Source organism: Hemitrygon akajei, chromosome 6 (assembly GCF_048418815.1).
Source record: "Hemitrygon akajei chromosome 6, sHemAka1.3, whole genome shotgun sequence".
Taxonomy (NCBI): Eukaryota; Metazoa; Chordata; class Chondrichthyes; order Myliobatiformes; family Dasyatidae; genus Hemitrygon; species Hemitrygon akajei.
Window position 1 is genome coordinate 27,023,840 of NC_133129.1, and position 27,327 is coordinate 27,051,166.

Genomic DNA, 27,327 nt, shown 5'->3' on the forward strand with positions numbered 1-27,327 from the left:
GCAACGTAATTTGTGTGTTACCGATACGTATGTATATTTAAAAGTAGCCGTGTTACAGGCACGGTTCGAAAAAAAGCATTTGCAATATGTATTTGTTTATGTTACCATATGGATTTAATTAAAAGTTAAAAAATCCTCACGTGTAATATCTTTCTGTGTAAATATCTCATATTACAACGTGGGACACCTGCGGCCGAAAATCCGGTGTGGCCTAAAATCCGGTGCGGCTTGTACAAGTACAAAATTGATTTTCTTTCTAAAATTAGAGCCAGCGGCTTTTAATCAGGTGCGCTCTGTAGTGCGAAATCTACGGTAAATTATATAAACATGTAGTGTGTTTGCTCTCTGTAAATTATTAAAGGAAAGTGCTGGGAAGCCCACAGTGAGCTTGATTCTGGAGCTGTGAGAAACTGTTCTATTAATAGAGTCAATATATGAAAACTTGTTAAATTCACACTGCTCATCTAACTTTGCATGTTAAATGAAATAAAGAAGTTATTAAACATATAGGGTGCAAAATTTAATACAAGCCCAATCAGTTAACATACTCACCTTGTTTTAATACCAGCATCTACAGTATGTGCTACCTCGAGAAGGCAAAATTTATAATTGAGACCACCACCACGCTCACCGAAACCACTGGGCAGCACGTACAGAAATCCCACACCGCCAGGTTCGAGAACAGCAACTGTCCTTCAACCACTCAGTTCTTGAACCAACTGACACAACTGGTTATACCAAAACGGGTATAATTTTAAGTTGATTGATGAAAAGTATAGTCGGAAGGGGAACATCAGACATACGTGTTTTGCAGAGAGTGGTAGGTGCATTTAATGTGCTGCCAGGTATGGTGGTTGTGGCCGATACATTAGAGACATCAGAGTAATTGTATACATTAGAGTGGTTAGCACAATGCTTTACAGTGCAGGCCACCGGGTTCAATTCCTGCTGCTGCAAGGAGTTTGCAGATTCTTCCCATGACCTTGGGGGTTTCCTTTGGGTGCTGCAGTTTCCTCTCACAGTCCAAGGATGTACCAGTTGGCAGGTTAATTGGTCATTGTAAATTGACCCGTGATTAGGCTAGGGTTAAATCAGGGGATTGCTGGGTGGTGTGGCTGGAAGGCCAGAAGGGCCTATTCCGCACTATATGTCAATAAATGTTTAAATAGGCGCATGGATGAGAGAAAATATGGAGGTCTATGTCAGTGGGAAGGGTTAGAATGATCTTGGAGTAGGTTAAATGGTTGGTACAAAATCTTGGGCAGAAGGGCCTGTACTGTGCTGTAGTGTTGTCTGTGACCCTAATACTACAGTTCAGCAACACTGTGAAAGTTTACACTACAATGGACCTTTTGTTTTGTTCTGATTGTGTTCTTTCTTGTATAATGAATGTCAATGTTTTCTTGTGAAAGTTGAATCTCAGATTGTATGTGCCTGTAATACTGGAGCAAGTATGTTTTTCATTGAACCTGTGCATACATGCTCGACTTTGACTCTGTTATAATGCGGAAATAGCCATTGACACAGTCGGCTGGCTGCCACCCAATTTCACAACCATGAAGTTACTCTAGACTGGCAATACATGACCCACTATTACAACAGTACACATAAATGCCATCAACATCAGGCGAACACCAAGGTCCCAGACAAGAGCAACAACATACATTTTCAGTTATTCTTGCCTGTGGTAGGAATATTAGTCACTTCCAAAATAATCATTTACTTAGCTCATAAATATTTTACAGCCCAATGTGTGTCATTGTAGTCATGGCAACTGGCTTTAATATAGTTGAGCTGATCAATTCAAATTTACAGCAGTTAAGATAGTACAATAATATCTTAATTCACAGAAACAGGTAAATTTTATTTTTAATCAAAGAGTTTTGGCAATTTATCTGTACGTTCTAATCATCTATCAGACCCTCCAGCCCAAATGGTCCATACTGATCAAGATTCCCATCTAAGCCGGTCCTATTTGCTAGCATTTGGCCCATATCCCTCCCTTTCCCTAACTACCTCCCTGCCCAAGTGTCTTTTAAATGTTGTTATTGTACCTTCCCTAGCCACCATGTTGGTGGAATGTTTTTTCAGGGATGGGTCTCTCACAGGGCAGAGTTTTGGTGCAACAGTGACACGTGGGTTCTGTAAAGTCCCCACGTGTCTCTGAGTAGTTTGTGTAAATGTTATTGTAGTACATCCAGGACAGTTAACAGAAATAAGAATGAGGAGCAGAGGAAGCCAGCTCACTCCGACATTGAACAAGATTGTGGCTGAACTTCTACTTCATGTCTGTATCCCTGCACAATCGCCACATCCCTCAGTCTCTTCTGCTCCAGCTCTCCTTTTCCCTGCTCAGACTCAACTCAGTTATGGAGGGATCGCAAACCTAAAAAAATGTACATCGCCATGTTCCGTAACCCAAACCCTTGACAGAAATTGTAAAAGTTGGGCTTTTTTTTTGGCATTTTGTGTTTATTTAGTTAAGTTTTCTATTATATATTTCATAAGAGTGGATTCTTATTGTCTCTCAATCCTTTTTTAGTGAATTCTTCAAGAGTGAATTTCTGTTACACTGAATTGCTGTAACATTGGGGTGCATTCATTCATAAGGTGTGTATTTTGCTGTTCATTCCTGAATTGTCCTGGAGACTGGATACCTTGAATTGTCATTTTAGGCAGCAGTTAAGAATAAATTGTATTGATGGGTGGGTCTGGAGTCACCAAGAGGTATCCTTCCTTATATATCTAGTGCTCAGCTGCTGCTGTAGCCCATCTACTTCATGGATCAATGTGTTGTGTGTTCAGAGATGCTCTTCTGCACAGCACTGTTATAACGTGTGGTTACTTGAGTTACTGTCACCTTCCTGTCAGCTTGAACCAGTCCAGCCATTCTTCACTGACCTCTCTCATTAGCAAAGCATTTTCACCCACAGAACTGCTGCTCACTGGATGTTTTTTGTTTCTTTCACCATTCTCTGTAAACTCTGGAGACTGATGTGTGTGAAAATCCCTGCAGCTCAGCAGTTTCTGAGATACTCAAACCACCCCATCTGGCACCAACAATCATTCCACAGCCAAAGTCACTTAGATCACATTTCCTCCCCATTTTGACTGAAAGCCTAAACCTTTTGACCGTAGCACCACAGTAATGTAGCAGTTAGTGCGAGGCGATTACAACTCGAGGTGTTCCAGAGTTCAGAGTTCAATTCCAGCTCCGTTCTGTATGGAGTCTCGGTACATCCTCCCTGTGGGATGTGTGGGCTTTCCTCAGGTTCCCAACCACAGTCCAAAGATGTATCAGGTAGGTTAATAGTTTATTGTAAACTGCCCCATGATTAGGATAGGGTTAATTGAGGTTATGCTGGGAAGGAGCTGGAAAGGCTGACACTGCATTGTATTGCTGAATAAATAAATAAACACTTGCATGTTTTTATGCATTGGGTTGCTGCCACGTGATTAGATAGATTACAGATCAGCTGTACAGGTGTACCTAATAAAATGGCCACTGAGTGTTTATTAATAAACCAGATAGATTTTTAGCAACTTTCTGGCAGTGTGTGGTCACCATTACTGACTTCCACTTCTTATTCTGGATTGTTTTAAATAATTGAATTTAAATTTCCTACCAGAGGGAATGCAATGCCGGATATTTGACCAGCAATCGATTTTTTTCTGTGAAATTCATTGCCACAGGCAGCTGTGGAGGCCAAGCCTTTACGTATATTTAAGGCAGAGGTTAATAGATTTTTGATTGTTCAGGGCATGAAGGGATATGGGGAGAAGGCAGAAGATTGGGGCTGACAGGAAAATTAGATCAGCCTAATTCTGCTCCTATATTTTACGGTCTAAAATGTACTTGACCTGAACAAAGATCACCAGGATAAACATAATCTCAGCCATCTCTCATGAATGTTGTGCGATGGAGTGTGATCCTAGTTCTATCTGGAGTCATTGTGGACGAGTACTGAATAAGACATAAATCTTCTCCTCAGATCCCACTGCTTTCTTGTTGCCACAACTTAGGTTCAAATAATTCCCCTTCTCTCCATCAAACTGCTCACTTAACTTCTGGGCAAAAATAGCTAAAAAAAAAATAAATTAAAGATCATCTTAAAAGCTTGCAACTCCACACACAAGTGAAAATCAGCAGATGCTGGAAATCAAAGCACAAAATGCCAGAGGAACTGAGCAGGCCAGGCAGCATCTATGGAAAAGAGTAAACAGCCGATGTTTTGGGCTGAGAACCTTCATCAGGTTGATAAAAATTGTTTCCGGGTTGTGGATATTGCTCGTTCATACTTAGCTTTTTCATTAATCATAAAAACAAAGCAAATCCTGATAAAATGTCTCAGCTCAGAATTCCCCTCCATAGCTGCTGCCTGACCTACAGAGTTCCTCCAGCATTTTGTGTGTGTGTTCTCTGGATTTCCAGCATCTCAGAATCTATTGTGTTTTGAAAAGACCTCGTGAAAGCCAGATAATGTTATCAATGAGGAAATATTACAGAGCTAACGTGTTTGCTTTGAACAAATTAACATTAATCACTTCAAGTTACTTTTGCTGCCTTTGTTAAAAGATACAGTAATCTTTGGTCCCAGTGTGAAAATGACACCAAAAGGAAACAGTAGGAGATAGCAAGACTTTAAATGTCAAAATATAGACCCCGTAGAAGCTTGTGATCCTTGATTTTCACTTAAGTGGCCTGATAAGAAAAAGATGTTGGTGGGGAGGGAAGAATAATTTGAGCAGAATAAGTTGGAGGAGCCTACTTCCTCGTTTTCCAGACTAACCTACTTAATGTTGAAGTGCTTAAATGTACTGTTTTCAAATCTCTTCATGGTGCTGAAATTGATTTCAGCATTAGGAAATCTCCATTCCTAATCTCACAGAGAAAGGATAAAGCTTTACACAGCTCCTCTTTCTCTCACAGGAATCATCGTTAGGAAAGACACTCTAAATTTTTATCCCTTACGAAACCCTGAACTAAATGGCTGGAATTCTCCAATTCCAGGGGGCAGCTGGCAAAGAACATCTATCCTTTTGTCCCTTCCAGAGAGCTGGTTGGTAAACATATCTACCCCACAGCACTCAGACTGCAGACAATGATGGGTAATCCTGGGTGGTGAGGTAATGAGGTACACTGCCATGAGGTCCCTCAGCCTTACAAATATTGATCTCACAGGTACCTTGGCAAAACTTAAACTTTCCCTCCTCTAAAATGCCCTTTAAAGCCAATGTTTCCCACCAGAATTTCCAGTCACTTTTTCGAAAATTTTGCATTCCCTGTTATATTAAGTAGGTGACGGGGTGTAGATATATCTCTACTAAAGGAAATGTAAAGCGCTCCTTTCCTCCGTTAGCCTGCAGGTTACCCTTGGGCAAGATGTAGTGCCTGCTTAGCGACACCAACCACCCACCCCCACAAATCAGGGTCATGTAAGGCTATCGGAGCTGGTGGTGGATGGTCATGTGAGTAGCTGGTGCACAGCACAAGTCCTGTTTATGCGACCACTGACGTCAGGAAGACAATCGCTGAAGAGCATTGATAATGATGGGGGTCACCCATCTTGTAAAGACACTGCCCAGAAGAAGGGAACGACAAACCACTTCGGCAGATAAAATTTTCCAAAAGCAATCCTGGTCATGGATGGAAGACCATGATCGCCCACGTCATACGACATGGCACAGAATAATGATTATGACGATATTATATTAGAGGCACCATAATAATTTTGATGCAGTTTGAATGATTATCTGTCATTTCAGCCTGAAGTTTGTGCAGATCTGGAATTATTCTGAAGTATACAATGCCCAGATGACCTTGTCTATAGAAGGAGCATCAAGAATAAAGCTGCTTTTAATTTAAATCAAAATTAGCTGAAGGAATCCTCAATGATCTTACATTTCAGGACGGCATTAACACGATTATTTAATAAATAATTTAAACCAAAGAGAAAGGACACCCAGGAACAAGTGTGCACTATCAGTTGCATAGGTGCCAAAGCAAAGTTCTTTTTGCTCCTTTGAGTTCTCTGTTCAGATAGTGCGCTCCCGGCAGGACACAGCACTTCTTGGTGATAGTTTACTTCAGTGCTGGCTGAATCAGAGCTGAGTCATAGTTTTCAAAGTGGATTCCCTTTGTCTTGGTTATTCTCATTACTGCTCCATTCAAGTCTTCCTCTTGAATTATTTTCATCAGTCCCTGAACGATTAACGAAGGGCTGGAAGTTGCAAATAAAATAGAGGATAAGACAAAAATACATTTATCTGCATGCAGAAGCAATCAGTCCTATTAAGCAATTTAAAATGTGTTCTGCTATTTACTGTCATGACCGATCTACAAGTTATCTCTGTGATCTAGAAATTAGATACCGCCTTTATGTGAAATGTACCTGTGCTAACCTAAATTCAAGGATCAATTGACAAATAATCTGAAAGAAATTGTTTGCTTGGGTCTGGCTCATTAAGAAGATAACCTATAATTTTACATAGAGTATCTGGAATATGCTGACAGAGAAGGTGGTGGAATCCAATAGATTTGAAGATTTGTTTCTTTGTCACATTTACATTGGAACACCAAAACATGAGACCATAAGATATGGGAGCAGAAGTAGGCCATTCAATCATGAGCTGATCCAATTCTTTCAGGCATCCCCACTCCCCTGTCTTCTCCCCATACCCTTTGATGCCCTGGTTAATCAAGAACCTATCTATCTCTGCCTTAAATACACCAAATGACTTGGCCTCCACAGCCGCTCATGGCAACAAATTCCACAGATTTACCGCCCTTTGACTAAAGTAATTTCTCTGTATCTCCGTTCTAAATGGATGTCCTTCAATCCTGAAGTTGTGCCCTCTTGTCCTAGACTCCCCTCCCACAGGAAATAACTTTGCCTTATCTAATCTGTTCAAGCCTTTTAATATTTGGAACATTTCCATGAGATCCCCCCTCATTCTCCTGAACTCCAGGGAATACAGCCCAAGAACTGCCAGATGTTCCTCATATAGTAACCCTTTCATCCCTGGAATAATTCTCATGAGGTACTGTACGTCACCTGTCTCAATGACCAATACAGTCTGAGGACAAGCTGGGTACAGCCGGAAATGTTGCCATGCTTCCTGCACCAAAAGTTCAGTAACTCTAATCTATGTGTCCTTCGAATATCGGAGGAAAGTGGAGCACCCGGCGGAAACATGCGTGAAGAAGTACAATCTCTTACAATTAACGGCGGGAATTGAACTCCAATTCACAATCGCTGGTGCTGTAAAGTGTTACACTAACCACTACCCTACCTGTTGATCAATGAATATGTTTAATGAGCCTCCCCTCCATTGACTCCACCTACACTTCCCTCTGACTGCGCACAGCAGTCAACATAAACCCTAAGCCCGCTGAGGATCTAAGGACCACTCCCACCCCGATCAATCTCTCTTCCCCCACTCCCCTGTTGGGCAAAAGACCGAAAATCCTGAGAGTCAGTAACCCCAGTCTCAAGAAGAGCTTCTATCCCACTGTGAATGGAGCCCTCACACACTAAAAGATAAACTCTTGATCTCCATTTTATCTCACTGTGGACACTGCTCGTCATTTGTTCACTTTCACTGCACGTCTGTTGTGACGCTGTAACTGTCCAAGCATCCTTGTTATTGTACCTGCATCACTCTTGCACTGGCAAGTCATTCCACATAGTATGCTGCCAAAGCCTGAGGCACATATGTGGAGCTAAGGTGGCCAAGACACTTCCACAGTACTGCAGTGATTTTATGTATTGCACTGTACTGCTGCCACAAAGAAAAACAAATTGCACAACATAAACCTGATTCTGATATATAGAAACATAGAAATCTACAGCACATTATAGGCCTTTTAGTGCACAATGTTGTGCCAACCATGTAACCCACTCTAGAAGCTTCCTAGAATTTCCTACCGCATAGCCCTCTATTTTTCTAAGCTCCATCTACCTATTTAAGAGCTTCTTGAAAGACCTCATTGTATCCGCCTCTACCATCTTTGCTGGCAGCCCATTCCACACACCCACCACTCTCTGTGTGAGAAGCTTACCTCTGACATCCCCCTTGTACCTACTTCTAAGCACCTTTAAACTATGCCCCCTCGTGTTAGCCATTTCAGCCCTGGGAAAAAGCCTCTGACTATCCACATGATCAATGCCTCTCACCACTGCTGAGTTCACTGCTCATCCTCTGTCACTCCAAGCAGAAAAGACCAAGTTCACTCAACTTATTCTCACAAGGCATGCTCCCCAATCCACGCAATATCCTTGTTAATCTCCTCTGCGCTCTCTCTATAGTATCTAGAGGATTCAGGTCTATATCTGATATGAGCTGAGAGTTGGAAGGGGTCAGAGAGAGGGGAATCATAATTGGAAAAAAGGGGAAGGGAGAGGGCAGGGAACGGGAAGCACCAGAGGGACATTCTGTGACAGATAGATAGATACATTATTGATCCCAAAGGATATTACAGTAACAATACACAAATATTAGAAGAGACGGAAGAAAGAATAAAAAAATAAGTTATCGCAAACAGTCTAACAGGAGGGGGTCATTACTTCCCCAACTATAGGTTGACTGATTATAGAGCCTAATGGCTGAGGCTAAGAATGACCTTATATAGTGCTCTCTGATCAATAAACCAATCGTTTGGAATCAAATGACCTTGCACGATGCCTCATGGCTGGGTGTGTCTGTACCTGGGCCTTCTCCCACCCCTGGCACCCCTCCAGCAGTGCCCCTCTCTCTCCATTCCCAACATCCTTTGTTCCCGCCAGATTTACAAACTCACTCTCCACTCCACGTAGTGAATACAGTTCCGTGTAAAAGCACTATAGCTATAGATATGTGCCTTAGATATTTGCATAGTACGATGTACACCACTCCCTCTGGGTAAAGTGCCTCAGATCCTTTTAAAATCTTTCCCCTGATCACGTAACACTAGCTTCATTATCCCCTTTGCTCCTGATCTCTACATAGACAATACCACACAAAAACAGGCCCTTTGGCGTACAGAGCCTGTGCCAACCAGCAAACACATACGTATACTAACACCAGCATTCCCAGCACAACTCTCCCTGGATTCTACTACAAACCCACACAGTTAGGGTAAGTACTGAGTTACAGCGTGGAATAGGCCCTTCGAGCAGTGCCACCGAGCAACCCCAGGTTTAACCCTAGTCTAATCGTGAGACAATTTTCAATGACTAATTAACCTACCAACTGGTACATCTTTGGACAGTGAGAGAAAACCGGAGCAACTGGAGGAAACACACATGGTCATGGGGAGAACATACAAACTCCTTACAGTCAGCGGCAGGAACTGATCCTGGGTTGCTGGTACGGTAATTATACTATGCTGATTTTAAGTGGCCACTTAAGCTGCATGTTTTCTGCTGCTACATCTTATGGTCGACAGGTCATAGGGCGACATGCGAACTCCACACACACACTGGACTGAACTCAAGTTACTGGAGTAAGAAACAGCACCTTCACCAGCTGGGGCCACCTTGTTGTCTCGGAACTTCTCTTATTCCCCAGCAACTCACACAAAATGCTGAAGGAACTCAGCTGGTCAAGGCAGCATTTACAGAAGGGAAATAAACCGTTGATGTGTCAGGCTGAGACTCTTCATCAGAACTGGAAAGGAAGGGGAAGAATACTGAATAAGAAGGTGGGGGAGGAGGAGGAAGATGGCAGGCTAGAAGGTGATAGGAGAAGCCAGGTGGATGGGGGAGGGTGGATCAAGTGAGAAGCTGGGAGGTGATAGGTGGAAAGGTAAAGGGCTCAAGAAAAATGAATCTGATAGGACAGTGAACCACGGAAGAAAGGGAAGGAGGAGGGACACAGACAGAGGTGATGGGCAGGTGAGGAGAAGGGGTAAGAGGGAAGCCAGAGTAGAGAACTGGAACAGAAAAAAAGGTGAGGAGGGGAGAGAAATTACGGAAGTTAGAGAAAGCGATGTTCATGCCATCTGTATGAAGGCTACCCAGATGAAATGAGGTGTTGCTCCTCCAACTTTAGATTGGCCTCTTTGTGGTGGTAGTGGAAGCCACGGACCAATGTGCCTGAACGAGAGGTAGAATTAAAATGGGTGGTCACCGGGAAATTCCATCTGTTGGGGTAAATGAAGGTTTTCCTTAATCCTTTCTGTCCACCTGTCTCCCCAACATAAACTGCTTTTACCTCAGATCTTCATCTGATTTTTATGAAACAGTCATTGACCTAAAACGATGATTCTGTTTCACCCTTAACAGATAACACTTCACCGATTGATACTTCCCCAGATTTTCTATTTGATATCTACATAAACATCTCTCAAAATGTACTTACTCTAATATACCATAGTGATCAATCAATTCTTTGACAGTGTCCTTGAACATGTAATACTGCCCCATCATTTCCTTGCTGTTCACGGAGTTAAGCAGGGGAGTGTCCACAAAAGCTGGACAAATGGTGTTGACCCGGACTCCGTAGCCCGCCAATTTTGATGTGGCCTGAAAGCAAAGACACAGGGGAGTTACCAACCTGCCATACCAAGTGGTCAAGTTAAGCACACACAACCTGAGACAGGTAAAGGTCAACAGATGGAACTCTGCGAGAATCCTAAGGCAAGAAGAAGCTGGAAGTTTTGCTCACCTTGAGAATTTCTACTATGCACAAATAGGCTGGGAAGCCATTTTGTTTCTGAGATTAGCCCTTTACACTCTTTTACTTACCTATTGCCTATTACAGCACTGGCGTTTGGGCAGCAGTGAAGGTCCTCCATCTCTGGCAGCGTCCGGAGTTCCTTCATCACGTCAGTAGCTTCCTTTGTGTTTTCACTACTGTCAGTCACGCAAGCCCTGGGTGGAGACTCGGGAACACCGTCGCACTCAGGTGTGTAAGGATTCTCCATTGCTGTTTCCGCAACAATTTTGTTTTATCAGTCTGTTGTTAGCCCTGAGCTGAACCCCCGACTTGGAGGACCGGTGGACCACTCTTTGTCTGGCCTCTACCCTCTGACCTGTTTGGCATGGGTGACCATACCAAAAGCCAAAGCATAAAGCCTTGACTTCAGTCAACATAGCTCTCTGGGTTATTGGGGCATGCAAACCTCCAAAACCAGCAAGAAGGTTGTGGTTCTTTTGGAGGTTTACAGCCTTTATTCGTAGTGTAAAGACAATGGTGGGCTTACATCTTGAATGTCTATAGCCAACAAGGTTACTCCAACAAGCCTGTACCCTGGACTGTGATGTCAAATTAAGGGGTAGGCCATTTTGGACTGAGATGAGAAAGAGATCTTTTCTCTCAGAGGGTGGAGAACTCACTGTGGAGACTCAGTCATTGAGTTCATACAAAACAAAGATTACTGCATAACTACGGTCCAATAATTTAACCTCTGTTCAACTATATCTCCAATAGTGTCAATAACACTCATAAGCAAAATTCATAAACACAAGAGACTCTGGAGATGCTGGGAATCTTAAGCAGCTCATGTAGAATGCTGGAGGAACTCAGCAGGTCTATGAAGCGATAAACTGTCACCACTTTGGGCCGTGACCCTTCGTCGGGACTGGAAAGGAAGGGAAGGTAGAAGCCAGAATAAGAAGGTGGGTTGAGGGGAAGGAGTACAACCTTCCAGGTGATAGGTGAAGCCAGTTGAGGGGGAAGATAGGTGAATGGGAGAGGGGGGATGAAGTGAGAAGCCGGGAGGTGGTAGGTGGAAGAGATAAAGGGCTGGAGAAGAAGGAATCTGTTAGAAGAGGATAGTGGACCGTGGAAGAAAGGGGAAGAGGGCGGGTACCAGACAGAGATGATGAGCAGCTGAAGGGAACAATTCCCCCTTCAGTTCCAGTCCTGATGAAGATTCTCAGCCTGAAACATCAACTGTTTACTTCCCTCCAAAGATGCAGCCTGATTTGCAGAGTTCCTCCAGTACTTGTGAGGGTTTCATTAGCAAAACTTACTAGTCTCCTAGAGCTAGGAAGCAACAGTGTGAACTGACTAAGTAAAACTTAAATGGCTTGAAGTCATTTAACACCCATTTGAGGCCGTTCATTAGTTGGGGTCGACCACGGATGTAGCGTCCCTGCTGTCTGCACGATACACGAGTCAGGGCAGTACAATATGGAGAGTTGCCTGTATAACCCTCTCTCCACGCAACTGATGAATCCAAAGGAACGGCAGAGACGGATACAGTTTGGCACCAGCGGTGTCACAGGAGTTGCCAGTCAATGCTGAAATCAACTTAAGGCTGCCTTAGGGGCCTCAGCTCCAGACTTTTCATTGGGGTCTACTCCCAAAGCCTTCCCCATGAGTGGGTAGAGCCACAAGGCAGCAGAGGTTTGAGATCAGAGTTTTCCTTCTCCGAGATGAGCTGCCAACCACAGCTGAAAAGCACCATCTGCCCAAAGTAACTGGTTTCAAGGTGCCAGTAGCCTGCCTTTGCCCTTCTCCTGTCAGTAGAAATGTTTCCGTCGGGCTTAGTAGCTGAGCCACACGTGAAGGCCAGGAGCCGGACTTGGTTGTCAGAGGCTATTTGAGATGCAGATCATTGGGGGCATGATGGAATGTGGAGAGAAGGCAGGAGATTGGGGCTGAGAGGAAAAATGGATCAGCCATGACGAACTGGCAGAACAGTCTTGATGGGCCAAATGGCTGAATTCTACTCCTATATCTTATGGTCTTATGTTCTGAATAGGTAGTGGGAGTTCACCCCCACTACCACTGCACTCTGCCCCCTCCCCCCCCCCCCCACCCCGGGCTGTAACAACCTCAAGGAACCAAACAACTAGTACAATTGGGGTTTTAGTGATATGGTGATTTCAGCATTAACAGCCCTTCTACAAACTGCTGCAAAGCCAATCTAGGAGAAGCGGGTGAACAGCGTGTTCTGTTATGTGGCCTTCCTGAAACCAGTTGTGCAGGTTCCTGGACGGGAAGAGTTTCTGCTTCGATACGCAGCGCAGCAGATCAGCAGGTGCAGAGAATGGGAACCTCTTGACATGAAGCAGCAGGGACTGCTAGCCATGAGGCAGATCTAAAGCCTGCTGGTAGGGCAGGGTGAAGGAACCCTGCATCAGCGTGCCGGGTAAAGCTCCCTACGTGACCAGTGAACACGGCACTTTAACTGCTGATTTAATCAGCTACATTAAATATTAACAAGAGAAAGAAGTCGCGCAGGGAAGGTTAATGATTGTGGGAGGACATGACGACTTGCGTGTACTCACTGCTATTGCCCTGGTGAAGCCAACTACACCGTGCTTTGTGGCTGTGTACACTGGCCCATGCGGCGCTGGGTATATACCTGAAAGGATAAAACAAAACAAAGGAAGGAGATGAAATAGCTGAAACAAATAGGTAGCATACAGTACCGTATAAAAGTCTTGGGCACATACAGTATATATAGCTAGGATGCCGAAGACACTTCCACTGTACTGTAGTAATTTTATGTATTATGCTCTACTGCTGCCGCAAAAGAAAATCAAATTTCGTGACATATGTGAGTCATGATAAACCTGATTCTGTTCTGGGTCTCTGTTGTGGATTGAGAGTGGGAAGGGGGCAGAGAGAGGGGAATCATGTTTGGGAAACACGAGGAAATCTGCTGTAAATTCAAGCAACACACACAAAATGCTGGTGGAACACAGCAGGCCAGGCAGCATCTATAGGAAGAAGCACTGTCGACGTTTCGGGCCGAGACCCTTCGTCATAGTTGGGAAATGTGGAAGGGAGAGGGGAAGGACTGGGAAGCCCCAGGGAGGCATTCTGTAATGACCAATAAAGGAATTGTTTAGAATCAAATGACCTTGCTTGGTGTCTCAGGGCTGGGTGTGCCTGCTCCTGCGCCACCCCCACCCCACCCCAGCCCTCTGTCTCTGCCACCTGTCCCGTAAACCTCTGTGGCGCTCCACCCATTGCAGTGAACCTGAGGGGGAACTTGTTCACTCAGAGGGTGGTGCAAGTGTGGACTGAACAGCCGGCAGAAGTGGTGGATGCAGGTGACTGCAAAATTTAAGAGAAGCTTGGATAAATGTGTGTGTGTGAGTGGGATAGAGGCCTATGGTTCTGGAGTGGGTTGAGGGACTAGGCAGAATAGCAGTTCTGCATATTCTAGCTGGGTCAAAGGGCCTGTTTATGTTCTGTGAGAGCAAGGGCAACAAAGAATTATTCAACATCTGTTTCATGGTGAACTACCTCACGGTGTTTAACGAGAGCGCAATCAAATACAACTTGACATTGAGCCAGACAGGGACTTCGAGATGGGGAAGGGGTCCATTTAAGGAGCTTAGCAACAAAAGGGAAGCAGAGGGAGAGAGTCTTAGCGAAAGATTCTAGAGTGACAAGTGTAGAGGCAGCTGAAAGCACAGCCTCCAAAGAAAATCTGGGATGGGCAAGAGTCTAGAACTGGAGCCCTTGGATGAAAACTTGGAGAAGGAATGGGGTGGGTGTAGTGATTTTAACAACTGAGATATGAATACTTAATGGAGTTTGTACAACTTTGGCAGCATGTAATAAAACTCCATTATTATTTATAAATCAGTCTCACATCTACACATTTGTACTTGCATTTACCATTACAAGAGTTATTTCAAGATTAAACCTTCCAAAATGCAGAAGGAATTATAAACAAGAGGTTAAGGATTAAGATGAGGCTGCTCATGGAGTACAGTCTTAGTAAGACTGTTATAAGAAAGTCAAGCTGGAGAGGGTTTACGAGAGACTTACAAGTGTACTATCTGGACTAGAGAGCCTAAGATATCGGGTGTAGCTGTCCACACTGGATCTTTATTCCTTGAGGTGTAGAAGAATGAGTGGTAACCTCGTAGAAGTTTATAAAATCATGAAGGCTACCAACAAAGATCATAGTCTATTCCCTAGGGTTGGGGAGTGCACAGATACGGGATAAGAGCGAGAAATTTAAAAGAGACCTGAAAGGTAACTTCTTTGCACAGAGGGTAGTGTGGGTCTGGAATGAGAAATGGTTGGCACAGCTACAACTGCAATGGTTAGGAATCACTTGTAAATGGAGTGGTGGGGCTTGGATGGTCCTGGCCTGAACATAGGCAACTGGGAATAGCAGGCAGGATGACGTGTTTGGCATGGACCCATTGGACCATGTTGCATTACTCTGTGAGAGTGAGAGAAACAAATTTCTTCAGAAAGACATAATACAGTTTTGGGAAATTAGAAAGGAGAACAAAAAGAAAATGAGACTGTGTGCATACTATCAGGAGAACTGTCCTTCGCAAATTGTACAAAAGCTACTAATTATGTAAATTTACCTGTAAATTTTGGAATTTTGTCTAACTCAGTGATACATTCATAAGCTCATAAACTGTCAATACTCAGAGATAAGTAATTGCAATGTGGCAGATCCAATTACAAATGCTCGCAGATCATAGTGAAAAGCTAAAAGGAGCTAAAGGACATTAACCCTAAAGCCCTTTGAAATGGCACGATTAGATCTGCACCTCGTTCCACCAATCCGAAGGACAAGAGGCTTTGACCTCTGGAGGACAACGTGAAATGTGTGCTCAAATTTCACTTCAGTAAGGCAGGAGCAGAGTACACTGCTGTAATCTATTAACATTCCATGTAGAACAGTACCACGCAGAAAGAGGCCCTTCAGCCCACATTGTTGTGCCAAACCAATTAACTTAACAATTGAATGGCTAACTAAATGAATCTCTTCTGCCTGTACAATATCCTTCTATTTCCTCACATTCAGATGCCTATCTAAATGCCTCTTTAAAGTTTCCGGGCTCACCCATCTTCATGCCGCCTTAATCGTGATAGAGTTCTTCTTGTTCCTACCTACCACTTCATGAACCTCTGTATCCAACATATCATCCTCCACTACTTCTGCCATCTCCAAAGGAATCCACCACGAAACATATCTTTACTGCCCCCCCCCCCCCATCCCGCTTTGCTTTCTGCAGGGATCCATGATACCCTTCCTCATTCATCCCTCCACACCAATCTCCCTCCCGGCACTTATCCCTTCAAGTGGCCAGAATGTTAAACCTGCCCATTCATCTCCTCCCTCACCTCTATTCAGGGCCACAAGCAGTTCTTCCAGCAACACTTCACTTGCGAATCCGTTGGGGTTGGCTATTGTGTCCAGTGCTTCCAAAGCAGCTTCCTCTACATTAGTGAGACCTGTCGTAAATTGGGGGCCTGCTTCATTGAGCGTCTCTGTTCTATCGGCCGAAAGTGGAATTTCCTGCTGGCCAAACATTTTAATTCACATTCCCATTCCAAAATGCCAGTCCACAACCACCTCTTGTGCTGAGATAAGAATGTTCCTACCCTTTCTCCTATGGTTCTTTCTCTGCTCCTATCAGAATCCGTCCTCTCTAGCCCTTTACCTTTCCTACCCATATGGCGTCACCTATCACCTTCCCCCAACTTTTTATTGCAGCATCTTCTCCCTTCCTTTCCAGTACTGAAGAATCATCTTGGGATGAAACATCAACTGTTTATTCACTTCCATAGATGCCTGACTTGCTGGGCTCCTCTAGCATTTTGTGTGGGTTGGATTTCCAGCATATGCAGGATTTCTCATGTTCCTAAAAGTCTCTAATGTATCTGCCTCTATCATCACACCAGGCAATGCATCCCAGTCACCTACCATTCTGTGTGGGGAAAAAAACTTGCCTTGCCCCTCACATCTCCTTTGAAATTAGCCCTTCACCTTAAATGCGTGCCTTCTGGGATTAGACGTTTCAACCCTTGTGAAAAGATACTGCCTGTCTACTCTATGCCGCCCAAAATCTTATAAACCTCTATCAGATCTCCCCTATGCCTCTGCCACTGCAGAGGAAACAACCTAGGATTGCCCAGCCTCTTGTTATGATACACGTCCTCAAATCCTGGCAGCATCCTGCTAATCTCCTTTGGCACTCTTCCCCAAGCCTCGAACGCCATCCTTCTGATAATGGAGTGGCCAGAACTACATACAATAATTATGTAACTATCTTATCCATATAAATCATGGCCAAGACTAAATCATTGTCGGTGATGTAGTACGTTATAATCTGGCCACAGAAATGCTGCCTTGCTTGCTGTTCTCTCTGTTTACTCTTTTTCCTGTTAACTCTTGAAATCAAGTCCAGAAACAGATAAAGTAATTGACAAAACAGAAGAGTTATTACACAAAATCGGATCAGTGGATAGATAAAAGGGATTGCTTGAGTAAGTGTTTCTATTTACTGACTAATACATATCCTGGAAGCTGGCATGGTATGCGTCCCTAGGTTTCTCGCGTAGGGCAAAGAGCACAAGCAGCAGAAACTCCCAGTTTGTGCCAAAGTCAATCTGTTAAATGACTCCTTCCAATCTGGCTCATGCTTAGCATGCTATTTGCAGGATAAGCACAAGAGATTCTGCAGATGTTGGAGATCCAGAGAAACACATAGAAAATGCTGGAGAAACTCAGCAGGTCAGCAGCAACTGTTGAAAGAATAAACAACCAAAGTTTCAAACCGAGACCCTCCCCAGCCCTGCGGTGTGACTGTTTATTCAAGGTTGTTTAATGTCATTTCCAATCCACTAGTGTAAAGGAGAATGAAATAATTGATGCTCTGGATCTGATGCAGCACATAAAAACCAATAAAGAACACAATAAAAAACAACACAATATATTATAAATACATAAAATAGCTTATATACATAGATTTATTGTATAAGATCATAAGACTGTAAGATATAGGGGTAGAAGTAGGCCATTCAGCCCATCGAGTCTGCTGCACCATTCAACCATGGGCTGATCCAATTCTTCCAGTCATCTCCACTCCCCTGCCTTCTCCCCATACCCTTTGATGCCCTGGCTAATCAACAACCCATACAGTGATGCTAGGCACTGGAGTGTCTGTATGTAAAGTGACTGACAGGAAATGATAAAGTAGTGGCGATGGGGTGTGTGGAGAGGTGGATCAGCCTTACTGCTTGGGGAAAGTAACCGTTTGAATCTGGTGATCCTGGCATGGATGCTACGTATCCTTCTTCCTGAAGGGTGTGGGACAAACAGTCCATGAGCGGAGTGGGTGAGATCGTTCATGATGTTACTTTCCTGGCACATTTCTGAATATACGTCCTTGATGTTGGGTAGACTGGTGCTGGTGTTGCCCTGGGCAGTTTTGACTAGCCATTGTAAAGTCTTCCCATCCATCGCAGGGCAGATTCCATACAATGCGGTGATGCAGCGTATTAGGATTTTCTCTACTGTACATCTATAGAATGACGCAAGCACGAATGTGCATAGTCCAGCTCTCTTCTTCAGATAGCAGAGGTGTTAGCGAGCTTTCCTGATTGTGTAGGGTGTGTTGTGGGACCATGAGAGGTTGTGTGAGAAGTGCACTCCCAGTGGTTTGAAACTGCTCTAAGTTGGGCCAATGTAAAGAGGAGTGCGAGTTCTCCTGAAGATGATAACCACCTCCTTTGCCTTGTTGGCATTGAGCAAGGGGTTACTTGCCTGGCACTGGGGCTCAAGCCCCTCCACCTCCTTTCTGTGGGCAATGTCACTGTTGTCGGTGATGTACCCCACCACTATCACGTCATCGGCAAACTTGACAATGCGATTCCTCAGCTGTTTGGCCATGGAGTCATGAGTGAGCACAGTGTACAGCACGGGGCTCAGCACACAGATCTGGGCGGCACTCATGTTGGCGAGGGAGGAGCAGTTCTGCATCCTGACTATCTGAGGTCTGTTGGTTAGGAAGTCAGCGGTATATTTAGACCGGGGAGAAGGAGTTTGCATAGATCCTTTCCATAAACGTTGCCAGCATTTGTAGGATACACTTTTTCACAAACTGGACTACACAACCCCTCAGGTAGAAAGTCAATTAACGCAGATGCTGGAAATCTGAAATTAAAGTGACAAATGCTGGCGACACTCAGCAGGTTAGGCAGCATCTACAGACAGAGAAACCGAGATAACATTTCAGTGTGAAGAGCTTTTACTGAGCCTTCATTCTGAAGGATAGTAAACTCGAAAGAGAGTTGCTATGCCTGCTCTGATGAATATCACCAGCATTTTCAGCTTTTATTAAAAAGCAGAATTATGATGAAAATCAGACAGAGTCACATTCACCATAAGATATAGGAGCAAAAGTAGGCTATTGAACTCATCAACTCCGCTCTGCCATTTCATCATGGCTGATCCATTTACCCTCTCAGCTCCAATCTCCTGCCTTCTCCCCTTCATGCCCGTGACTAATGAAGAATCTGTCAACCTCTGCCTTAAATATACCCAATGACTTGGCCTCCATAGCTGCCTGTGGCAACAAATTTCACAGGTTAATTTCTCTCTAGCTAAAGAAATTCCTCCTCATCTCCATTCTAAAAGGGTGCCCCTCTATTCTGAGACTATGTCCTCTAGCCTTAGAATCTTCCATCATGGGAAACATCCTCACTTGATCAGGGCCTTTCATCTTTCAATAGGTTTCAATGAGGTCACCCCTCATTCTTCTGAATTCCAGTGAGCAGAGGGCCAGAGCCATCAAACGCTCCTCATATGACGAAGCTTTCAAGCCCAGAATCATTTTTGTGAACCTCCTTTGGACCCTCTCCAATGTCAGCATATCCTTTCTTAAACAAGGGGCCCAAGAGTGCTCACAATATTCCAAGTGAGGCCTCGCCAAAATGCTTTATAAGGCCTCAACAATGCATCCTTGCTTTTATATTCTAGGGCTCCCGAAAGGGTGAAGAGTAAGGCAGGTCTCAGTGGAAAGGTTTATAAGCTATCAGACAAATGGTGGTGAATGGGACTAACTTTGATGAGCAGCTTGGTCAATGTCGGCTGAAGGACCTCATACTGTGCTGTATGACTGGATAGATACAGCATGGATGTTCCCAATGAGTGGGAAGTACAGGAGTTGGGGTGACAGTTTAAGTACAACAGGTAAGCGATTTTTGACTGAGGTGATCTGACATTTCCTCTCTCACACAGGGTGGAATTGTCCACCACAGAAGGAGTTGATGGGATGGAAAACAAATAAATACCTTCAACATGATGACCTGAGGCTGCAGAGCAACATAGCCTCAGAGTATTATCGACTTAACTTGCTCCATCATGGGCACAATCCCCTGCACCTTCAAGGACATCTTTAAAAGGAGATACCTCAAGAAGGTAGCATCTATTATTTGGGACCCTGACCATCTGGACCATACTCTCTTCTCATTATTAGCATCAGGGAGGTGGTACAGGAGCCTGAAGACCCACACTCAGCAATTTAGGAACAGCTTCTTCCTCTCTGCCATCAGATTTCAGAATGGTCTAGGATTTTTACTTGAAGTGTTGACTGTTTATTTCCCTCTGTAGATGCTGCCTGACCTGCTAAGTTCCTCCAGTATTTTGTGTGAGTTGTTCAAGATTTCCAGCAGCTGCAGAATCTCTTGTGATTACCTCATTATTCCTTTTCTTTGGAACACTTATTTATTTTTGGAATTTATACGCTTTTAGTCCAATTAAAATGAAAATAAAAATTGCAGATGTTAGAGCCTGAATTCCTTCCAGTCACTGTTTTTAATCTTCCCCTTTGCTCACAGTGCTTAGCAGTGGAGTCATTAAACACAGAATATAGGACAACAGTGCAACTCACAGCTTGGCCTTTTGGCCCACAACATCTGTGCCAACCACAATGTTAAATCAAAGTAAATCCCTTCTCCTTGTACATAATCCATAGCCTTGTATATTTATGTGTCTATCTAAAAACCTTATAAACAGCACCATTGTATCTGCTTCCTTCACTACCACTAGTGGCACCATCCGGGCACCTAACCCTCAAACATTGTAAAATGTCCTCCTCTCACCTTAAGCAATGCCTTTTAGTCTTCCTTGTCTCCACCCAATGAAAAATATTGACTGTCCACCCTATATCTATGACTCATAATTTTATTAACTTCCATCAGGTCTCCCTTTAAAACTTCTGACACTCCACAGAAAACAAATGTTTGTCCAACCTCTCCTTAAAGTTCACATTGTCTAATCCAGGCAGCACCCTGGTAAACCTGTTCTGTACCCTTTCTGTACTCACCCCAACTCTGAACTGATTCCACCACCTAGGGACTCCACAATTCATGTTCTCAGTGCCCACCCTTCTATCTGTCTATGCAGAGCTCATCTTTTTCTGTGCATTGGTCATTGCCAGTTTTCACTTGTAATCTTTCACGGATTCTATTATATTTCTCTGTTCTACTGCAAATGCCTGCAAGAAAATGAAACTCAAGATAGTATATGGTGACATACATGTCTTTTGACAATAAATTTACTGTGAACCTTGAAGATCTTTCCTGTAATAGGGCAATGAGAACAGCACTTGATACTCCAAACATGGCTTAAGCAAAATCTCTTGCAGCTGCAAGAAGTTGTTATGCCTGCGTTGGCTTGGTAGTGTTTGAGGAAGTGTTTAGACAAATAGTGGAAAAAAGATATTTTCTTGCTGTCTTCCATTCTTCTTTTCCCCATGTTGTGCTTCTGTAGTTCAGACAAAGCCACGGTGCCTGCAGCCTACAAGGAGGGCGAGGTAGGTCATGTGACACTAACAATAGATCTTGCTTGACTTTATCAGCAAGTCACTATCCTATTGTCAGTGTGATGCTAACTTCACTAAAAGCAAGTCCGCTCAGGGCTGCTGGTTTATAAATTATTAAATTGATTGCTGTTATTGATATGCAACGAGAGGCTGAAGATGTCCTTACACATTCCAGCCAGTTAGTTGGTTAGCACAGGTTTTCAGAACACAGTGGGGCCTGATGCCTAGCAAGAGGTTCACCCTTTTGAAAGATATTCTGGCCTCTGAGATAGAGGTCACAAGGTTGCCAGATGACGTGGGGATTCACGCAGGTTGTAGTGTTGTACTCCCTTTCAAAGTGTGCATAAAAGGCATTGAGCTCATTGGGGAGTGAAGCAGCACAACCATTAAAGTTTCACCTTATAGGAAGAAATGACATGCAAACTCTGCCTCAGCTGTCAAGCATCCAATTGTGCCTCCATCTTCTTCTGGAATTTGTTTTGCTCTCACGATGGCCTTCCATAAGTCGTACCTGGACTTCTTGTAGTGTATTAGATCACTGGTCTTGAACGCCACAGATCTGACCCACAGCAGACTGTGAACCTCCAGGGCTTCTGGTTTGGGAAGATTCGGTATGTTCTCAAAGTGACATACTCTTCTGCAGAGGTCCGGATGAAGTTTGTAACAATAGTGGCATATTCACTCAGATCCAAAGATCTTGTGGCAACCATTTCAGCCCTGGGAAAAAGCCTCTGACTATCCACACGATCAATGCCTCTCATCATCTTGTACACCTCTATCAGGTCACCTCTCATCCTCTGCCGCTCCAAGGAGAAAAGGCCGAATTCACTCAACCTATTCTCATAAGGCATGCTCCCAAATCCGGGCAACATCCTTGTAAATCTCCTCTGCACCCTTTCTATTGCTTCCACATCCTTCCTGTAGTGAGGCGACCAGAACTGAGCACAGTACTCCAAGTGGGGTCTGACCAGGGTCCTCTTGGCTCCTACATTAAATTCCAAGATTGATAAAAGCCAATACACCGTATGCCTTCTTAACCACTGAGTCAACCTGCGCAGCTGCTTTGAGCGTCCTATGGACTTGGACCCCAAGATCCCTCTGATTCTCCACACTGCCAAGAGTCTTACCTTTAATACAATATTCTGCCATCATATATCCCTGAATATTGTTCAGACCACCGATTCAAAGTATCCTGAGAGCTCTCCTCTGCCTCCCTTGACAACACTTCAATGGTGCTCACTGCTTGTTCTGCAATCCTCAGCCTCTGGCAGGATACCATGAGTAAAAGGAAAGCTCTGTGTGCATGGGATGATGTGCGATGTTCTTGATGGTGGTATAACAGTGATTAAATATGCTGGCTCCATTGGTTCTGCAGGTAACACGCTGATAGTAATTAGTCAGAGTTCGTCAAGCTAGCCTGGTTGAAGTTCCCCGCGATGATCAGGAAGGCGTCAAGGTGTGCTGATTTGTGACTACTGATCACATTGCAGTGCCAGTTTGACATTTGCCAATGACAGAATGCTCACCACTACCAGGATAACGAGGAAGAACTCCTTTGACACTTGACTTCTACTAAAACCTATTCTAAGATCAATCTAACTTTCCCCCCTATATAACTCTCCATTTTTCTATCATCTATGCGCTTATCTAAGAGTTTCTTAAATGTCCCTAATGTATCTGCCTCTATCACTACCCTTGGCAGGGCATTACACACACCCAGCACTCTCTTTGTAAAAAAAAACTTACCTGTGACATCCTCCCTATCCTTTCCTCCAATCACCTTAAAATTATGCCCCCTCGTTTCAGCCATTTCTACCCTGAGAAAAAGTCTCTGGCTATCCAATTGATCTATGCCTCTTATCAACTCCACCATGGACAGTCCCAAGCCCGGCTGCAAAAGGAGGAGGGTTGGGCACGGGACTAGCAACCCCATCATGTAAAAACCCAATGCTACAGAAACACCGTCAGAAGCTCCAAAGACTTCATCCCTGGGAAAGAAAGGATCTTCAAAGATGGGCTACACCTGGGAAAGACTGGTGAAGGACAGAAGATGATGAGCTGCTGTTGGTGGCCTATACCCCAGAAGGGGTGATGACCGTAAGAGAGCAGCCTCTTATCATCATATACACCTCCGTCATCAGCTTTCATCCTCCTTCACTCCAAAGAGAAAAGCCCTAGCTCACGCAACCTGTTCTCAAATAGACATCCAGAAAAATCTCTTCTGCACCCTCTCCTACAGAACAATACCCCAAAATGGCCATAATACTCTAGAGAGGTCCAAGCTAGTATTTTATACAAGATCATTGTGGCTTAATTGTTTATGCCTAGTTTGACAACAACAGAAGAAAATAGGAGCAGCAGTGGGTTACCAAGGGCACATGTGACATGATTTCTTGTGACTAGCACCACCAGAATTAAGTTTCTGGAAGAGAAAAAGTTTCTGGTTGGATGTTGAAGGGGTCAACAGAATTTTCCAAAAAGGAACCATTATTCACAAAGAATGTTTGCTCTTAATTAAAACAAACAACTACTGATGGTTATCATTTCAGAATACACTCCTTTTCTGCATGAAATGTTTTGTGAAGGCCAAAAGAGCTGTTGTTAAAGTTGAAGCTTTTCCATCTGAACTTGGACTGACTGCTAAGGAAGTTCCCAAGGTGCCGTGGAGCCAGTTCTCAACTGTTTGAGATCTGGTGTACAGTTTGGAGTCAACCCCCACAGCAAGAGACTCTCCAAGTACAGTTTGACGTTGCAATATGACTAAGCAATTCACTCTTGGAAAGAAGCCACCAAAATGCTTGTTACCACATGAACCTAACTATTTGTTGGCATTAAGTAACGCAGGAAGAAAAAACAACCTTAATTACTGAAAGAAAAGTGAATTGAAAACCATGATAAAGACGTTGTTGAACTAATTGACCACAAAAATTGGTGAACATGCACTTAAGGTGAGAGGGGATAATTTTAATGGAGATATGAAGGACAAGTATTTGGTGGTGTGTGTCTGGAATGCATTGCAGATACAGCGGTGACTTTTAAGAGATGTTTAGATAGGCACATGAATATGAAGAAAATGGAAGGCTATGGACATTACATAAGCAGAAGAGATTAGTTCAAGTTGGCCATTTGCTAACTAATTTAATTGGTTCAGCACAACATGTGGGCAAGAAATCTTGGGCTACTGAATCACTCAACAATAAGCTCATAGCCCAATTCAAAAATTAATTAACTTGGTAGAGGAGGGTCTCTAGTGTTTATGATTTGTCGCTCTATTACGAAATCTCTTCGATGTATGCCTACTGTGGAGAAGTTTAACTCCTCCCTTCAATGGGAGTTCAGTGAGATTCTCTCTCAACTGCTTCCTCTCTGAGATAAGGGTCACAGCCTGAAATGTTGACTGCTTATTTCCCTCTAGATCTAGAACCATTTTTATGGATCAATACCTTTAGACAAGGGTTCGGTGGAACCCCTGCTTTAGATACTGCCTGACTTGTTGAGTTCCTCCAGCATTTCGTATGGATTTCTCAAGATCTCTAGTATTTGCAGAAATCTATTGTGTCTATAGATGGGTCAAAAATAGTTTACCCAGATCTCTTTTTCCCTAAAAAGAGATTTGAGTCTTTAAGTTTTCAAATTCTACAACAGTGCCAGGTCTAATAATGAGATATCGCGTTAAACCTACTCTAAATCTCAGGAGAGATTCATGAAGTCAAGCAGCCATATAGACTACTACAATGAAAAACAGAACCACTGACAGGAACTGTGCTGGCATGGTGGTGAAGTTAATGATCCAGTGAAAAATCTGCATCAATGATGCAGCAATGACCCTTAAATTCCCACAATGGTTGCTAGAGAATTTAAATTCAAGTAATTAACAGATTCTGCAATTAAACATAATTATTCGTGAATCTGAAACTGCTGGGTTGTTATTATTTCATATACAACAAAACAGCTAGTTCATTAATGATCTTCGGGGAAGCGCTCTCCTCTCCCTACTTGGCTGGCCAATATAGGATCCAGACCCACAAACTAGAGCTTTGACCAGCAGCCAATCCGGAAATTGGAAGTTTGGAGAGAAGGGGGCTTCAATCAGCTCCACTATCCGAGGATAAAGGGGAAGAGTGGGTCACAGCAGCGTAATAGAGTTTTGGCCAGTGACCAATCGGCATTGGGGATTGATTAGTCAGAGCAGGGGCAAGCGGACATAGTCAGAGTGGTGATCGTAAAGTTTCAACAAAGAGGGGCTTCACTCAGAGAAAGCAAAGGAAAGAAAAGCTCTTTTTATTAATTCTCCTTTTTATCTGCTCAGCTAACAGTAGGGATTGGATGGGATAATGAAATTGCAGGATGTGGGAAGGCAGAGAGAACTCCAGTGTCCCTGATGACTACAACTGTGTAAAGTGCATCCAGCTACAGCTTCTAACAAACCACATTAAGGAGTTAGAGCTCGAACTGGATGAACTCCAGATAATTCATCAGGCTGAAGGGGTCATATAGAGGGGTAGTCACATCAAAGGTGCAGGACGCAGGAAGCTGGGTGATTTTCAGGAAGGGAAAAGGGGTTAAGGAGTCGGTGCAGAGAGCCCTTGTGGCCATCCCCCTCAACAACAGGTATATCACTTTGACTATTGTCAGAGGGAATGACTTAACAAAGGCGAGTCACACTGGTTGGGTTTCTGGCACTGAGTCTGCATCTGTGACTCAGGAGGGAAGTGGGGAGAAGAAGCACACTGTGGTGATAGGGGATTCATCAGTTAGAAGAATAGATAGGAGGTTCTGTGCGCAAGAACGAGATTCCTGGATGGTATGTTGCTTCCCAGGTGCCAGGTTCCAGGATATATTGGATTAAGTTCTCAGCATTTTTAAGTAGGAGGTGAACAGCCAGAAGTCATGGTCCATGTAGCTACCTATGACATAGGTAGGACAATTGCTGAGGTTCTGCAAAGGGAGTTCAGGAAGTTGGAAGCTAACTTAAAGGGCAGGACCTCCAGGGTTGTGATCTTAGGATGCCTGCCCATGCCGTGTGCTAGTGAGGCCAGAACTGGGAAGATTATACAGCTTAATACGTGACTAAGGAGTTAGTTTAGGAGGGGGTGGGCATAAGATTTTTAGATCACTGGATTCTCTTTCTAGGGATGGTGGGACCTGTACAGAAGGGGTGGCTTGTACCTGAAATGTTGGAGGACCAATATCCTAGCAAGAAGGTTTGTTAATGCTGTACAGTGGGGTTTAAACTAGAGCTTCAGGGGGATGGAGGCGGACGCGCCAAACCAGTTAGTGGAGATGTTGAGGAAGCAGATGTTGGTAAGACGCCAGACAAAGTTAGGAATCCAAAGGTTGAGCATGTTGTGACTAGTGTCCTGAGCTGCATATTTTTCATTCCATCATTGGAATACTGGAAAATAGTGCTGAAGATGAGGGGGCAGGCTTAAAAACAGGCAATTTATAGTGAGGAGAGGCTGTTGACAGGGCAAATTGCAGGCAACAGGATGAGTTGAAATGTAAAAGGCAGACAAAATTGAAAAGGGTGAATACAGGACTGAAAGTGTTGTATTTGAACGTGCACAGTATACAGAGGAAGGTAGATGAATTTGCAGCACAGTTGCAGATTGGCAGATATGATAGCCCTCTATTTTTCTAAGCTCCATGTACCTATCCAAAATTCTCTTAAAAGACCCTATCGTATCCACCTCCACCACTGCCAGCAGCCCATTCCACGCACTCACCACTCTCTGCGTAAAAACCTTACCCCTGCCGTCTCCTCTGTACCTACTCCCCAGCACCTTAAACCAGTGTCCTC

General features: G+C 43.8%; 1 protein-coding gene across 1 annotated transcript in view; it reads right to left on the bottom strand.

The window, feature by feature from the left end:
- Positions 1–1,750: 1,750 nt before the first annotated feature.
- Positions 1,751–27,327, bottom strand: part of LOC140728923 (15-hydroxyprostaglandin dehydrogenase [NAD(+)]-like) — a 65,453-nt gene continuing 39,876 nt past the window's right edge. The window contains exons 5-7 of the mRNA XM_073048028.1: positions 13,221–13,297; positions 10,342–10,505; positions 1,751–6,221 (exon numbers count right to left, since the gene is read on the bottom strand). Of these exons, the coding sequence (XP_072904129.1) occupies positions 6,083–6,221; positions 10,342–10,505; positions 13,221–13,297 (380 nt within the window). The 3' untranslated portion in view covers positions 1,751–6,082. The remainder of the gene's footprint in view (positions 6,222–10,341; positions 10,506–13,220; positions 13,298–27,327) is intronic.